Here is a 16,704-nt window from a genome sequence, read left to right as displayed (position 1 = left end):
TACTTAAGTATTTCCATGTTTTGCTGTTTTATACTTTTACTCCATTTCATCTATATGACAATATTATTTAGTTTGCCGATTTAGACTTAAAATATAATCTTCAAATTCATTGTCATTCACTTATCGCAAATACAGGTTATTCTAAAATGGGCAAAACAAGTACTTTTTAATATCTGTTAATATCAATACTTTACTTTAGTGGCAGAGAGGGGATGAAATGTAGCAAAGGACCATAATTCACTTTTAACCAAAACTATTGTTATTTCTTAAAATGTACACGGCAAGGTGGAAACACAAAAGGAGGCAGTAATAAAGAGTAAATTGGAAAAACATCAAATTTTATTTTAAGATAAAGAGTGTAAAGAATGTAGATATTTGAAACAAGTTAATGTAACACACACATAAGAAACATTGACACAGTGATATGTTTTACAGAAAACCTTTATCAAAACAGTTGTTGAATGCATACATTTACATAACCTTACGAAGTAAATGGCACTTGTTCTCTGGCAGCCTTCAGTTTGTAAACATGGCAGCAGAAGTCGGTGTTCTTTTGTTCAATATGAACAATGGTGTCCTTATCAAACAACAACTCATGTCGGTACGTCTGAAAGAAAAGGTAAGAGTACACATGAACACATGTACACAGACACTTTAACGTTGGTAAAGTCACGGTGGGTCACTCACTTCGTCCCATGGTTCATCCAGATCAACTGTCCGCAGTAACTGCCCGTTCTGGTTGTCGTGCAGTCGGATGTGGGCTCTGCCTTCTCCCTCTGCACCATTAGTTACCACTACTGCCAAAAGGTCAAGCTCATCCTCATATTCCACCATATGGAAAGTCTGTAAAAGTTAACGTAACATTATTCTGATGCCATGCAGAGTAAATATATTAACTGTATATCTATTGACCCTTAACACACATAAATAATAATGTAATATTGTGTAGGGAAAAGTTACAGGTGCAGCCAATACTGATGTGGTCAGAAAACAAGGAGAGCAAACTGAAATTTACTGTAAAAATAAAGATGCTGTATCAATAACTAAAGCATCATTTTTTACCTCTAGATCTGGGTCATCATCCAGCTGATGAAATCTTTTCTTCACTGTGCGACCCGATGACGTGACAGTCACTTGTGAGGTAGGCTGAAGTAGGAATCACATTTTAAACGCACAAATATTGTCATTGTGCATACATGTAATACATATACATTCATGATAGAATTAAAGTCAAACTATGTCTGTATGAAGCATAGCATATAGTAGGCTTAGTAGGTAGATAATGACACTTACATTGTTGTTTCGAAGAGTTGCCATGGAGAAATCCTTAACTACCTTTGATGGTAAACCACTATTCAGTTCACCATTGATTTTGAGGACACTTGGAGGGAGAAAAACATATATTATAGAACAGGTCCAGTATAATAACATAACAAATAAAAAAAGAATGTATCATACTATTTATTTATGCAACAAAGGACATGTTGCTTTGTAGTAAGGAAAACCACTTGGATGTCTCATGATGTCTTGGTTTGGATACATTTGCCTCCGAACCACAGACATTTTACCAGTTTTTCCTTGCAGGATTCATTCATTGTGTCATGTTCTGTAAAAGCTGACTTGAGTACTCACTTTATTGTGGCGGGTCCAACATGAAAGATTCTTCCCGAGTCATCAGGGTGGAAGGAGATGGTATCACTCACTAGAGAGCAGCAGTCCATGTTTTGTACACCACTTATTGCCTAATGTAATACAATTATAAAAATATCACAACAAAGGATTAACTAGGACACACAATATGGATGGATTGCACATAAATCTATAGCAAACAGCACATAGTACCATAAGCAAATAAATATACCCAGGTTGCTCTATTACATTTTTTGAAAAATAGAGAAGCTACACATGCAGAAAAGATCTGCATAATTGAATAGTGATAACAGGTCTGGATCTGTCCAGCAGCTAAATAGAAAGACTGTCCCCAACATGTGTGGCCCTTCTTACCCTGACAATTTCAAAAGCTCTGGCCAATTTGGTGGTCTATCAGACAACAAGATTGAGGATATTTTTCTATCATTGCCAGACATATGCTACACTTTGTATTTAGATGACCAAATCATCATTGTCATGTTCTTGCGTTTGATTATAGAGGATTTCTTAAACTTACTAAAGTGCTGTCCTTGAGAGAACAGATGTGGTGAGTGCCTTCATGACTTTTATGCGGTGGTGTGTAGATGTAGTGCCACGGGTAGCCTCCAATCTGGAAACTGTTATGAGCGCATGACACTTCAAAGAGCACTGGAGGACAATCTGCGCAATAAGACACAAAAATGACCATGATTACTTTCTAATCAAAATCATTTCCGTTTCGAGTAGCCAAGAAAATAAATATTTAAAACACAAAGATGCCACCAATCTAGATTCAAAAACAGACTCACCTGTGATCTGGATATTTACTGGGATACCAAATGGAGTATCTCCCACAGTTTTGCCTCCAAGAAGAAGACTCTGCTTTCCAAGCATTAACTTCTCTGTCAAGTACTGAAAACAAAGGCAGTATTAAACAGATAGACAGAGTTGTATAAAGCAAGATGGGCCAGAACGATAGTAAAACACTGAATATGCAAACATTCACACATTCAAATTTTTAACAACTGTACTCTTATGCAATGTTTAAAATCTGATTTAATCAAATATTCAGTTTGCTTAACATACCTTTTGTACGATGTGCTCAAAACTGTACAGCTTTACTGACTTGTTGCTGTAAGACACCACCAGGACACCTTGAGACAGAACAACATCGGTGACCCCATTTCCAAATACCTGGAAAAATAAGATTTACATACAACATGTAACTTCTGCAGCACAATTGAAAATAGGAATGAGCTAACAACAAATCTGCATACCTTTCTGTTGATCTCCAAAATGCCCACAATTTGTAAGGGGAAGACATGGAAGATGGCCAGATGCATCATCGCATTCTGAGTGATACCTGCCTGTAAATAAATTTAAAAATGATGAAACTTGGAAAAAATGGGGAACAGTTTTGATGTTTCAGCCCTTGACAAGTAATACCTTCTATGCTGACTGATTGTATATCTATTTTCTTGGATTGACTCAATGAGCCCATTTAATGTGTGACCTGCCAAAAATCCTTTCACAGCAAGAACCTTAATACTCTTAATAAAGTGTCCAATCATTCTTCAGTAAGGCACAGAACTTCAGAAAATAACTTACCCGTCGTGCTAACGAAGATTCTTTGTTTTGAACAGATTTAACATAAAATATCTCTTGAGAGTCATCCCAGCCAAGATACCTGCCAGAAATCAACAGAGTATTGTTAACTGTGAATATATATATTCATTTACAATCTACGAACAGAAAACTCAAAGCCTTAAGGATACCTGAACTTATGTTTGGGAGAGAGGTAAACTCTCTGCAGCTCTTCTCCCGTTTCAGCTGAAAGTCGACACAGCCAGTTATCGGCCGTCAGAGCCAAGAGGCTGGGTTTATGATCAGAAGGGGAGGCTAACATGCTGTCCTGTCAACGTGACAAAGAAAACAACAATCTGAACAAGAGTTTTTACAATATTGCCACGGGGAGATGCAGCTTTTTGTTTAATTGTACTTACAAGCGGGCTCTGACACAGCAGGGCATCTTCAAATTTCTCCAATTTAGATCTCTTGGGCAGTTTGTAAAGAAGATGAGGCTCTGAATGAACACTGGAATCAGAAGATTTAGTCACTCATTGTAAGTTAGAGTACGAACCTTTTGTTATATTGTCAGTGTCCAATACATTGAATAGCTTCATGCCATCTACTTAAACATCATGAAAAGATACATTTATGTTTCATGTTACTCTAACCACACAGCATCTTGGTAGATGACATTACAGTTTTTTACAGTTGCTAAGACACTAAAATGACATACATAGCACAATTATTTAAACTGACACACAGAGAGCAAAACCTCTTCTCAAGTCTCCAAAACTCTAAACACATTTTCTGCTTTACACACATTTTGCAATCCAAAATGGCACTTTTTAAATGCACTGAACACGGTTCTCTGCATAAGCCACAACAATCTGACATAAAGTCACATGTTTGCCATATCAAAACACTGCCATTCGAAATAACACTTCATGAGCTAATTGGCCAAAATATGTGCCACCTGGCCAAACACCTCAATGCTTAATTGTTAGCACTTCAATCAGGAAGTAAGCACTATAAAAGCACCACAGGTGAGCATCTGTTTTTTACAACAACAATGGAAAACGTCACAGAGAGAGGAAGAGGAAGGGTGAGAATGAGAGGAGGAGGAAGAGTGAGAGGTAGGGGTAGAGCTGGTAGAGGAGTTCATGGCCAAAGTTTCAAATGAAATCAGAGCAACCTTAGTTGATCATGTCATCAACCATGGGCTGACAATGCGAGAGGCTGGACAGAGAGTGCAGCCCAACTTGAGCCGTTTTACTGTCACCTCTGTCATCCGGACATTTAGACTGGAGCACAGGTATGCAACCAAAATTTCTTTCACACTTTGTAGTACACGCCATTTCATAGTGTATCAGTTGGGTGACACCTGTTTACTTCATGAACGGCTGATGTCATACACTTACTGTATACGTTTCCTGTATCATTTACTCTACTGTGGGGGAAATATCTTTAGGCTGCATTGCCCTATGTTTGTGTTTTTCTAAAGGACTGAGAGATGCAGCCATGGTGGAGGAAGGGGCCTAATGTTCACCGGGGTACAGGAAGCTGCAATTGTAAACTTGGTTTTGGAAAATACCGGTAATGAAATCAGGTTAAGAGATATTCAAAGTCACATCATCCAAGACAACAGCGTATTCAACAACATTCAACAAGTCAGTTTGTCCACATTGGCTCGCGTTCTCGAGCGAAACCAAATCAGTATGAAACAACTTTATAAAGGTGCCTTTTGAGAGAAACTCTCAAAGAACAAAGAGCTCAGAAGAGCATATGTGGATGTGAGTTCAATATTGACTACAGTACACTGCATGCAACATTGTTTCCCAGTGTACGGATAACACCATATTGACTGATTTCTGTTCTTTGTTTCTAGGGAGTTCTGGAAATGGATGCTCATGCAATCCCGCGTGAGTTCATCTTTGTAGATGAGGCTGGGTTCAACTTAGCAAAGATCAGAAGAAGGGGAAGGAACGTCATTGGGTGCGATTCAGGGATGGATAAGGCACTCAAGGCGCTTCTTCCCTCGATGTCTGGCAAGGGAAGATATTGCCTGTGATGTGGACGAGGCATTGTGGCCAGATCCAGCTATGCGGCGAGATGCTGCCTAATTACAGTATTTTTCTCGCCTCTTTTTTTCATATATTTTTTTTGCACATTTTTTCTGTAATTTTCTTTTTCAGTTTACTGTTTTTTGTTAGCATATTTTTGTTCACTCCAATGTATCTGCTGTGCATATTTTGCATTGACTTTTTTGGTGAAAAATAAAAAATAACAGCAGCATGTGTGTGTATCTGCAAATAGTTCTGTGCATGTGAACAATCTGAAGAATTTTCAACTATTTGAACTATTTCAGTATTATGGCAAAGCTTACTAAAGAGGTTAGAGCTTTACATTTTGCCCAACAGTGTGTAGTTGGTGAGACAAAAATCTGTTAATATGAATGAAGTGTGAGCCGTTTGGTGCAAAAGTTTGATTTTCATAATGGTATATGTAGTTTTGGTTGCAGTGCTTCATTTTGCAGCATATATGAGGTATTTTGCAGTTTGGGTGTGTGGTTGTGTGAATTGTGTTAAGTATTTTGATAAACCAGGATGGTTTCCAAAATTGTGTTTAAGCAATTGTAAAAAAAACTGTAATAAACTTGGTGAAATGTCATCTTGTAACCTAGGTGTTGAGAGATATAGCAACAACAACAACAATAACAACAAATATTTACTTATGCCAATGATCTGTGTCTCACAGCTGTCCTGAAGTAATTCTAAGATTTGGATTTTTTAAGATGCATTACTTGATATACCCTAAGTTACAGTTTAATGCCAATTTTAAAGATGTTGCTATAGATCTAAAGCTGAAAAGTCTTAATGTTATGTTTGCCAAATACTAAATATTGCAAATCTTATTGTTACTCACCAGCTGTAGCAGTTCTGGAAATTTTGAAAGTAGATTTTACCATTCTCATACATTATTTTGGATTTCGAGGTCTTGCTCCATGCTTTAACGAATTCCCTGTTGTCCTACAATGCAACAATAATAAAGTAGAAAGTACATTCATTCATAAAGCATTCATTAAAACTGTACATATCTACCAGGATTATATTTATTGCCAAGTATGTTTACAAATAATGAAATTGTTTTTGTGTACAATAGTGTCGACATAAACACATTACGAGAAATTGAGATGTAAAGTAATAGCAAATATAGAAATACTATTTATTATTACTTGAAACTTGAATACAAAAGAAAGTTTACAAGAAATATAACAAATACATACAATAGAGTATGACACAGTATTGGAAAACAAATCTACAAAAACTACATTTAAAAGATGAATAGCTGTGCTTTTTAAAACGGTTAGTCCTGTGCAGAAATGTGCAAAATTGTATTGTATTACCTGGAGGATCAGGCATGGACTGGCCATCGGGCGTACCGGGCAATGCCCGGTGGGCCGACGAACATTTTTGGGCCGGGGCTGCCATAATTTAATAATGAAGGAAAAAAAAATCCACCATGACGGTATTTGAGACACGAAACGGCCCATTGGTTGATTTTCTTGACGGACATTGGGGTTGGCCAATGACATCTCTCAGCCCTCCCCCTCCCCTCCCAGGGTTATCAAATTTTGCCATTTGACTCGAGCTGTCTGACAGCAGAGAGAAGTGAGTTTCAGTCTGTGAAATTGTGAAAATGGATAGTAGGCCTAATAAACCACCACAAAAGCGCAAGGGGGGCGCACAGAAGCTGCGAGACAAAAGGCTAAAAAGCCTACAAGTGGACGCAGCAAAATGTGTCAAAATCACAGAAATGTTCGCCCCAAGGTCGACTGTTACAGCGAATGCAGGGCCGTCGACATCGAGTGCACAGGCTGAACGAGTGGAACACAGCTTTGATGTGCAATTTAGTAACACAGAGGAAGGCGAAGTACAGGTGGATTCGGAGGAGGAGGAGGAGGAGAGAGACATTACGTTTGATGTGCAGTGTAGTGACACAGAGGAAGGAGAAGTACAGGTGGATTCGGAGGAGGAGGAGGAGAGAGACGTTACGTTTGATGTGCAGTGTAGTGACACAGAGGAAGGAGAAGTACAGGTGGATTCGGAGGAGGTGGAGAGAGACGTTACGGAGGAGGAGGAGGAGGAGGAGGAGGAGGAGGAGGAGGAGGAGAGAGACATTACCCAGCAGGGACAAATTGAGGAAGAGGTCAGAATAGCTACGGTAAATGTTAGCAAAATGAAGAGGGACGGTTCATGCAGGGAGGGCTGTTGTGTGTGTGTGTGTGTGTGTGAGGGCTGGGTGACCACCTGCTCCTCCGCTTTCGATTGACATGCATTTGTGCGTTTCTCTGCAGCATGCGTCAGTAGTAAAGAAGCCATCTGCATTTTACATTGCGCTATTCGACTGTCGTTGAATTATCCACCACAAATCAACGAGAGGTCGGCCTCAACTTTTTGAGATCTGAAGTCAGTCATGATTGGTCGAAATTGTTGTCAATCTTGACGCAGTACAATAAGCAAACCTATCACATTTCTGTGCGCATACAGGCAGGTACACACACGTAGGCTACACACGCACGCACTCAGAAAGACACTAGAATGACACAAAAATTATGATAGCCCATAACAATGAAAATATTTTGGGATGTGTGTGTATCTTCACCTAATAGTATCTGGGGAGATTGTAGGCTAAACGCATGTAAATGCTCAACATAGGAAATAATTACAGGACTCATTTTATTCAGTCAGACTTAAAACATGCATAATAATAGTAGCCTATAGAGTTTTGTGCACAATCGTTGCTGGTTTGGAGGTGGTCACCCTAGTGTGTGTGTGTGTGTGTGTGTGTGTGTGTGTGTGTGTGTGTGTGTGTGTTTTAATAGCCTTTGTTTTCAAATAATGCTATAGACTCGGTGTCCAACTTACAGTGTTATTTTTGTAAGTTATAGTTTGCAGGTGTTATAGCTTACAGTTATTATTATTATCATGTAATATTAGTGAAACATTGCTTTCCCGAAATGGATGATAAATCATTGGAAACCAGAGAAATAACACTAGTGAAATTAACATTCCTGCCTCTCTCTCTTTCTCTGTGTTTAGTCAAGCCAGACTGTTGAAATAGGAGTGGAGGAGTCACAGGGAGATCAGGCAGATGTAGACTATTTTAGCCGCCCTCATTCCACAAAGGGGCAGGAATTCTTTAAGTTTCACCCACAACAGGATGCCACAAATCCTGTCGTCCAGAGGCTCTTCACTAGAACGGACGACATGGCATGGAAATGGCTGACTTATTGTGGTCAACGTCATGCTTTATTTTGTTTTCTTTGCCTTGCTTTTAGTAAACCCAATGATCCAAGTACTTTCATTAGAGGAATGACAGACTGGAGGCATGTGCACCAAAGAATAGAGGAGCATGAGAGAGGCATGACACACAGAAAATGTGCTGAGGCATACTTTTTAAACTGCTCCAGAGCAAGCATTGGTCACCTCCTTGAGGGAAGACATTTGACAGGACACCGTGAGCAGGTTAAGAAGAGACGGCAGGTGTTGGAACGTGTAGTGGAGGTTGTGAAAGTGATAGGGAAGAGAGGCTTAAGCTACAGACAGGAGCACAATGAAGCTGCATACACCTTGGATATCGACAATCTCGACCATGGCAATTTCCTAGAACTAATTATATTGTTGGGGAAATATGATGTTTTCTTAAAAGAGCACCTCAGCAGTGTAATTGAAAGAAGCAAGCAGATCCATGCTTCGGGCACACAAGGCAGAGGCTCTCTGATCACCCTCCTGTCCAAAACAACTGTGAATGCAGTAATCGATGCTATCAAACATTTAATTCAAGAGAGAATCTCTGCAGACATTAAGAAAGCAGGGATGTTTTCTGTGCAGCTAGACACAACTCAAGATATTACAGGGAAAGAGCAGTGTTCTGTGATTTTGAGGTTTGTCACGGATGCAGTCCATGAAAAGCTGGTTGCAGTCGTACAATGCAGCACAACTACAGGACAGTCATTTGTGACTCTGTTAACTGAAGTCCTTGAACGTCTGAAATTAGTCATAGGCCTGTGCATCGGCAACTCCACAGATGGAGCCTCTAATATGCAGGGGCGATACAGAGGTTTCTCTGCATTAATGGCATCCAAATACCCCACCCATCAGCATGTGTGGTGCTATGCACATGTCCTGAACCTCGTGTTGTCCGATACCACCCAGAGTGTTATTGAAAGTGGATCACTATTTGACCTGCTGAACATTGCTGTATTCATCAGGGAATCATATACAAGGGTGAGTGTGTGGGAGACCGAGAGCCAGGACAAGAGGCACAAACGCATTTCAACAATTGGAGAGACGAGATGGTGGGCTAAACATCATGCCCTGAGGAAAGTTTTCGGAAACTATGGCAGACCTGGTGGCCTCTTTGTTGAAGTGGTGTCCACACTCTCTGCCATAATGAAGCTGGATACACTTGGATCAAATGTACAAACCAAAGCCAGAGGATACCGAGATGGCTTACTCCGATATGAAACTGTCCTAACAGCTCAGTTATTCCTCCGGATATTTGAGTTCACCTCACCACTATCAAAATACCTACAGACCAGAGGAATGGACATCCTCTCAGCACATAGGATGGCCAGCACAACACAAGATTCACTGAAAAAGATAGCAAGAGATTTCCCGGCAGTCAAAGACGCAGCTGACTGTTTTGTCCATTGGGCAAATGAAAAGCTAGAGGAGCACGATGAACTAGATTTGGAAGTGGAGGCTGCACTGCCTTAAAAAAGGGTGAGGGGGAAGAAAGTCTTACCAGGAGAGATGGCCCAGGATGAAAGCCTGAGTGATTCAGAAAAGGCCTATGAGGTCAATGTTCACCACCAGATTCTTGATACAGCTGTTGAGGCCATGCACCAAAGATTCCTCACCCATGGCACCCTGTATGCAGATGTATCCCTCCTACATCCCAAAAACTTCCCACTTATCCAGACCAGTGGCAGTGCGCTACAAAATCCTTCTCAGATTTAATATGCTGACTCACGCATACCCCCTACTTGGGTTGGCATACAAGTTTTTGCTGACCCTGTCAATAACTCAGGTATCCTGTGAGCGGTCATTTTCAACCCTCCGCTACATCAAAAACAGACTGAGGAGTTGCCTGTCTGCCAGCAATCTGGAAGCCTTTATGTTGATGGCCATTGAGAAGGATGTCCTTGTGTCCCTTGATACTGACACAGAGATTGACAGAGTTGCGGAGAAGAGCGAATTAATGAAGAAACTGCTTTTTTAAGGTGAGATTCATGATAAATAAATACATTTGTGTTGAATGAGTGGTTTAATTACACGTTTTGACAGAAAGTAATGTGATTATTGCTTTGCTCTCTCCTCTCCTCCTCTCTCAGGATTATTGGAGGGCCATTCTCAACCAGCTGCCCTGTCCCTCAGGGATGTTCCAGGGATGTGCCTTTCATTGGTGTGGCTCACAGGCATTATTCACATTTAGCATATTTGGAGTGAAGGTTTGGGTTTGCCTTTCCCTGATGTGGAGTTCACATGTGTTCTTTTTCTTTCATTAGCACCAAGGTCTAGCAGCCTTTTGTCTCAGCATATGGTGCCACTTTGAGGAGCTTTTTTTTTACATGGATGCATGGTCTTATTGTAGGCCTAATTGTCTTATTTGTATTTGTATAAACAGTATATTTCTTTTATATTATTATTATTAAATACTGAAAAGACATTTCTAGCAGTGTTTCTTTGACAACCACTTTCACTTCAAGATGGGAATTGTGGCACTGTAGCCATCTCTCCCAAGATGAAAGTCTCTGTAAGTAAAACTCTTAACAGCTCTTCCATGTAGGCTACTGCGCTTTATTTTTCCTTTTTGAAACACAATGTGCACATATATCCTCTGGTATGTCCTGTGCCTCAGCATATCGTATAAATAATCATTGTGGGCCGCCATGGCCAAAAATGCCAGGGCCATTTTTTGGTCCCAGTCCAGCCCTGTGGAGGATGATACCTCTCAGGAGCTTCATGTTGTGCCTGATCAGAGTCCCAGCTTCTCGGATACCTCTGCTCCTCCGGCTCAGCAGCTCAGCGGCGTTTACGGCTCCTTTTCGCCAGTACGGCGCCATCAGCAGGGGGCACTGGTTATGTTCTACGGGACTGTTTGGTGTAGCATGGCGGAAGAAAACACCCCGAGCTAACCTCCAAGAGCACAGACAGAGACAGGTAAGGGTGATATGGTTTCCCTAGTGATAACGTTAGTGCCCGTCACTGACCTCCATCTCCCCGACAACACTGAATCTCTTCCTGGGTTTACTTTGAAAGCTCAGGCAAACTAAGTTAGCACCGTTAAGACTGCGCACATTGACTTCTCGATTACTTCTTTCTAAAGCCGTTCTTAGTGTCAGTTCGTAATACAACATTATTTTTTCGTTTAGAGGTGAAGCGAATAATGTATACCAACAATTAAACGTCGATACACGTTAGGAAACTGTTAACAGTCAATGCTAGCTGCTCTGTCCGGCTCCATGTTTGTAGTTCTTGAGTTCTTCTTCCTTGTTTTATAGCGGGCTGCAAACCAACATGCCGCCACCTACTGTACCAGATTGTGTTACTTCAAGACTGGAAGACAATTTATTAAAATTATTAAATTAAAGAAAAGGGAAAAGAACACAAAGTTATGCTATATTCTAGAAATTATATCTGTAACCTGTACTTAAATAAAGACCTGTTGTTCGTAGTCTTCTAAAAGCGTCTTCTTCTACGTGACAACTCACTGCTCCATAGCCTCTCTGTTAACTGGACTTAACATGCACACTTTATACTTACACTTTACGCTGTACACTTATATTTTCATTTAATATTCCATTACATTGCACTATTCAGTATCTGTATATTTTTTATTTTTAGTTCTAATTTTTTGCTATGTTTCATATTGTATTGTATTTTGCTGCAGTAACAAAAAAAATGTCCCAATTTGGGATAAGTAAAGGAATTATGGCACTTGACATGCCTCCTTGAAGATAAGCGTCCTCTTATTGGAAAATAATTATAATGTAGGCCGTTATTTTATATACTAGTATTATTTTTGCTGTATGGGTTCATTACAGCTCTCCATTATGTGTGTTTACATTGACTTAAGTATCAAAAACAATACTTTTTTGCCTTCATCCAACAATTATTCACATTTCATAAAGGTTCAGACTGCTATTTACAGTGGTGAAATGTAAATAAATATAAATACGAAGTATCTCCAGATATGTTGATTTTGAATGTTTGTTATTTTTAATTGCTCCTATGGGTTTAGACAATTCCTCTAAATAACTTATTTGCTCAGCTGAAATATGCAAAAATATTGTCACGGAATTTAAGATATATTAATCTGTCTGTTTTTTTTAACAGAAGAAAAATGCATACACTTAGGAGCCTCTCTTTTGCCAAATTGGCTAAAGTTTCCAGCAGATTGTTGTCAAGACAAAAGAGCACAGGAGAAAGACCTTCAGCCCCACTGGGTTCACGGATTCTGACAAGTCCTGATGACATCTTTAAGCACAACATGTGGTCAGTGAAATATTGTGATAAGACTTGAATTATTCACCCATTTTTGTTGTTATTATGGAAAAAGCATGATTAAAGAATAGGTGGAACCACTTTGAAATTTAGGACTAACATTTAAGTCGGGGGTGTCCAAACTTTTTTCACCAAGGGCCAAATACAGAAAAATATACGAAGGTCTGGGCGCCTTACTAGAGTTGAAGTATATTGCCTCTTAAGTTAGGTTATAAGTTAGCAAAATCAATCAAATGTAGGGAAGTTATGCTTGATACTTGAATATGCTTTAGGAATAAATCAGCCTACACCACAGCTGTCCGTAGGGCTCGCTCAGAGTGCTTACAATAAGGGGAAAATGAAGGGCATATTTCAAGCATGTTATTTAAATCAGTTATTGGGCTTTTCTTTTATCAACTTAGATTTGTTAGAAAATGTTCTCAACTTGAATTGCCTGAATTTATTTGAAAAGTGGGCTCTTTAACTCATGAAAACAGTGTAATATATGTTTATATATGGTCTTGTGCTTGACTTATATTTAAGTACAATATAAGACAAGCACAAGTTTCATTCGTGGGCCATAAGACATTATCTTTTTGATTTACCTGAGGGCCAATTTAAAATAGCCTGCGGGCCGCATTTGGCCCCCGGGCCGTAGTTTGGACACCCCTGATTTAGGTGATACATTTTGATACAGTGTGTGACTATTGTTGAGCAGATGCATCAACAATTGATTTGTGTGCTTTATGTTCTAGGGATCATGTACAATGGACAGAAGACGATAAACAAAACGCACGGCAGAAGGCAAAAGAAAATTCCTGTACACAAATTCCTTTAGAGGAACAAGGCAAGAATGCATTCCTGCAAAAATATTTCTCCAAGTTTTGATCTGGGTAAACTTCTTTTATAAAATATCCTTAAATCTTCTCCACACAGGAAAATTCGATACAGAGGCTTGCCAATACTGGGACAAGTTTTACAAGATGCACCAGAATAAGTTCTTTAAAGATCGCAGGTGGCTATTTTTAGAGTTCCCAGAACTACTTCCTTCTGGAGCAAAAAGTCAAGCCACAACCCGGAGTCTGGGTGATCATCCGGAGTTATACCCACAACCTGCTGGATTCAGCACAGACACAGAGACCAGACACCAGCAACACAATGGACCCAAAAACCATGACAGAAATGCAGACGTCCCTAATCATCAAACAGACTCATGTCAAGAAGAAGCACTAGAAAAAATCCAAGCTGCCATACAGTCTAATACATTCCCTGGCCAAAACGCATCACATAGGATCTTGGAGGTTTTTAAAACTCCCATGTATTGATTTGAATATGATTGTTTAAATATAAATTGTGGCAATACTAATAACACATTAAAAAAACTCTTCTTTACAGGTTGGATGTGGGGTGGGCAACAGTGTGTTTCCCATCGTTAATTCCATAAGGTGAGTAAAGGTTTTAGATATTTACATATAATCTACATCAATTTGGGTACATTTTTAGTGCAACATCTTTACAAAAGGAAACATTTCAAATATCCACAATTAGTGCTTCTAAACCAGCTAATAATAATGCTTTAGTGAGTATTTCTAATGCGAGATTCATGAAAGTAAGGGTGCATCAGTACTGTATTTGTAATTACTTTGATATTATGGTTCACAGAGGAACAGACACATTTTTATACTGTTGTGACTTCTCCAAATCGGCCATTCAGCTGGTTAAGGTAAGCTTTTCTAATATTGCTTGGTATGAAAATGCACAGAACATTTTTAGGTTAATACACTTCTTCAAAGCAATACGTGCAATAGAAGCATTACACTTTTGCTGAAGTCCCTATCCGAGCTACCAGAATTAGAAATGTAGTTTGTGTGACTGTCAAACTGTTCGTGTTCTAGCCTGCTTTATTTTTCATATAGGACCATCCAGACTACGATGACTCTGTGTGTCATGCTTTTGTCCATGACATTTGTGAGGAGTCCGCCTCCTTCCCCTTCCCTCCTCAGAGCCTGGATGTTATTCTCGCAGTCTTTGTCCTCTCCTCGATTCATCCAGAGAGGTAGGTGAAGGTTAAAAGAGAGCAGAGACTGACATCATTTATCACCTGCCAGACCTTTTGTTCTTAATGTCATTATAAAATCAAAGTATATGTGTAACTGTATAATATCACTGAGTACAACATATTCACTCTACATCAGTTTGCTGGATATTTAAGGCATGGCAGCATATATATTTCATTGTTTTTGCAGTTGTATTACCAAATGCATTGTCAATGCATAAGCATTGTCCATTTACAGTAAGACATGTCAGCTTAATATTTTAGTTTTTTAGCTGTTTGTTGATTTATATATTCCTATATATCTTGTGTTCTGTCTGTTAGCTGAAGTCCTGTTGTACAAGATTATTTTTAAATTCATTAACATTCCATCGACAGATTACAAGGAATTGTGAACCAACTATCTACATACCTGAAACATGATGGGATATTTCTCTTCCGTGATTATGGGAGATACGACTTCTCACAACTCAGGTTTAAGAAGGGTGAGCCTCCAAATAGTAATACACACCTAAATAAAGACGTTTATTAACACTACACTTATATGTTGTATATTCTGTATTCCCTCTGTGTGGGGGCTTTTTTTGCAAATGAATTTCATTTTATCATTAGTCGTTTAACCTTTTAATCTTTCACAGGACGATGTTTATCAGAATATTTCTACACACGTGGAGATGGAACCTGTGTGTACTTCTTCAGTAAAGGTATTTTTGGTATTTATGCAAAAGTTAATATTGACAGGACCATTAAATTAAGGACATTGGATTCATATTATTGGATTTTTTTCTGTTCATTTTGAGGTTTAAAAAAAAAAGTACACTTTTATACAATACTTTTATACTTTATTGTCCGATTAACATTTTTAATGTTGGAATAAATATACAACATAACAGTTATGTTATCTAACAGCTCTGGTTACTGACTGTTATTATTTTCTATATGCTTTACAGAAGAAGTTCATGAATTATTTTCCAATGCTGGATTGGAAGAAATTCAGAATCTGGAGGACAGACGACTTCAAGTGAACAGAGGAAAGAAAGTAGCAATGCACCGTGTTTGGATGCAGAGCAAGTACAGGAAATGTTATCCCCCTCCACCATCTTGAAACCCAACCCAGCACAGAAATGTTTGGCTAAAGACCTTTTTTTATACTCATTAATTCCACCCCAAGGAAACAGTTTTTAAAAAATGAGCATATAAACTACGACAAAACTATTTGCAATCAACTTACAAAACAAAGAACAATGATGTGGTTTTATCTTGTTTTATGTGCCATATTACGTTGTTTTAATATCCATTGAATGAACATGCCTATAATGACTTTATTAAGGGAACTTCATGTTTTCTTATTTTCATCTTTAATTTGTTCTTAACATAACTCACAGAATGATAGTTTTGCATGATAAAAAAATCCTGTTACAAACGTTTGACTTTTTCTTGAATCACCTTGAATAGGTTTTTCTTCACAGCTCTTTACATTTTAAACAGTTGAATTTTTTATATATATCCTTTTAATAACAACTGTATCATCCAACTTTTTTTCTATATGTATATTTCTTGTCCATGCACTATTAAAGCAAAGGAAATTCCTTCAATATGTAAACCTACTCAGCATAATAAAAATGATTAGATACATCAAAACGTGTGACTTTAAACATAGATGACTTATATTTGCAACTTATTTTCCTGGTTGAAATGGGCAACCACGAAACGATGGTATGGTCCAAGAGCTATTTCAGATATTTAAAGAAGAATTACAGATATTTGTTAAACATTTCAAACATCATCATTTCCAGGTTTTTCATCAGTCCACCACCCGTACACTAAATGTGGCTGACAATAGTTACTGTGTATCGGGAATAAAATGAACAAGTAATCTGTGTTTGGACTTTATTCTTCATGTTG

At 38.7% G+C, this 16,704-nt stretch overlaps 2 protein-coding genes across 2 annotated transcripts; one reads left to right on the top strand and one right to left on the bottom strand.

Annotated features, from left to right (window-relative positions):
* Positions 1 to 317: 317 nt before the first annotated feature.
* Positions 318 to 11,726, bottom strand: dcaf17 (ddb1 and cul4 associated factor 17). Its single transcript, XM_063887473.1, has 15 exons — positions 11,474 to 11,726; positions 11,200 to 11,394; positions 6,121 to 6,226; positions 3,633 to 3,723; positions 3,405 to 3,541; positions 3,238 to 3,316; positions 2,907 to 2,996; positions 2,716 to 2,823; positions 2,439 to 2,541; positions 2,168 to 2,310; positions 1,633 to 1,742; positions 1,294 to 1,381; positions 1,063 to 1,146; positions 688 to 843; positions 318 to 607 (listed from the first exon to the last, which is right to left on the bottom strand). The coding sequence occupies exons 2-15, from the start codon at positions 11,324 to 11,326 to the stop codon at positions 482 to 484; spliced, it is 1,548 nt and encodes a 515-aa protein (XP_063743543.1). The 5' UTR covers positions 11,327 to 11,394; positions 11,474 to 11,726; the 3' UTR covers positions 318 to 481.
* Positions 11,284 to 16,222, top strand: mettl8 (methyltransferase 8, methylcytidine). The gene is made up of 10 exons (XM_063887475.1): positions 11,284 to 11,423; positions 12,600 to 12,758; positions 13,502 to 13,593; positions 13,683 to 14,047; positions 14,142 to 14,191; positions 14,409 to 14,469; positions 14,663 to 14,802; positions 15,178 to 15,284; positions 15,438 to 15,503; positions 15,750 to 16,222. The coding sequence occupies exons 2-10, from the start codon at positions 12,607 to 12,609 to the stop codon at positions 15,902 to 15,904; spliced, it is 1,188 nt and encodes a 395-aa protein (XP_063743545.1). The 5' UTR covers positions 11,284 to 11,423; positions 12,600 to 12,606; the 3' UTR covers positions 15,905 to 16,222.
* Positions 16,223 to 16,704: the final 482 nt, after the last annotated feature.

The sequence above is a fragment of the Eleginops maclovinus genome, chromosome 7 (assembly GCF_036324505.1).
Source record: "Eleginops maclovinus isolate JMC-PN-2008 ecotype Puerto Natales chromosome 7, JC_Emac_rtc_rv5, whole genome shotgun sequence".
Taxonomy (NCBI): Eukaryota; Metazoa; Chordata; class Actinopteri; order Perciformes; family Eleginopidae; genus Eleginops; species Eleginops maclovinus.
The sequence above is the reverse complement of the archived record's forward strand: the minus strand, read 5'-3'. Positions and strand labels throughout refer to the sequence as shown.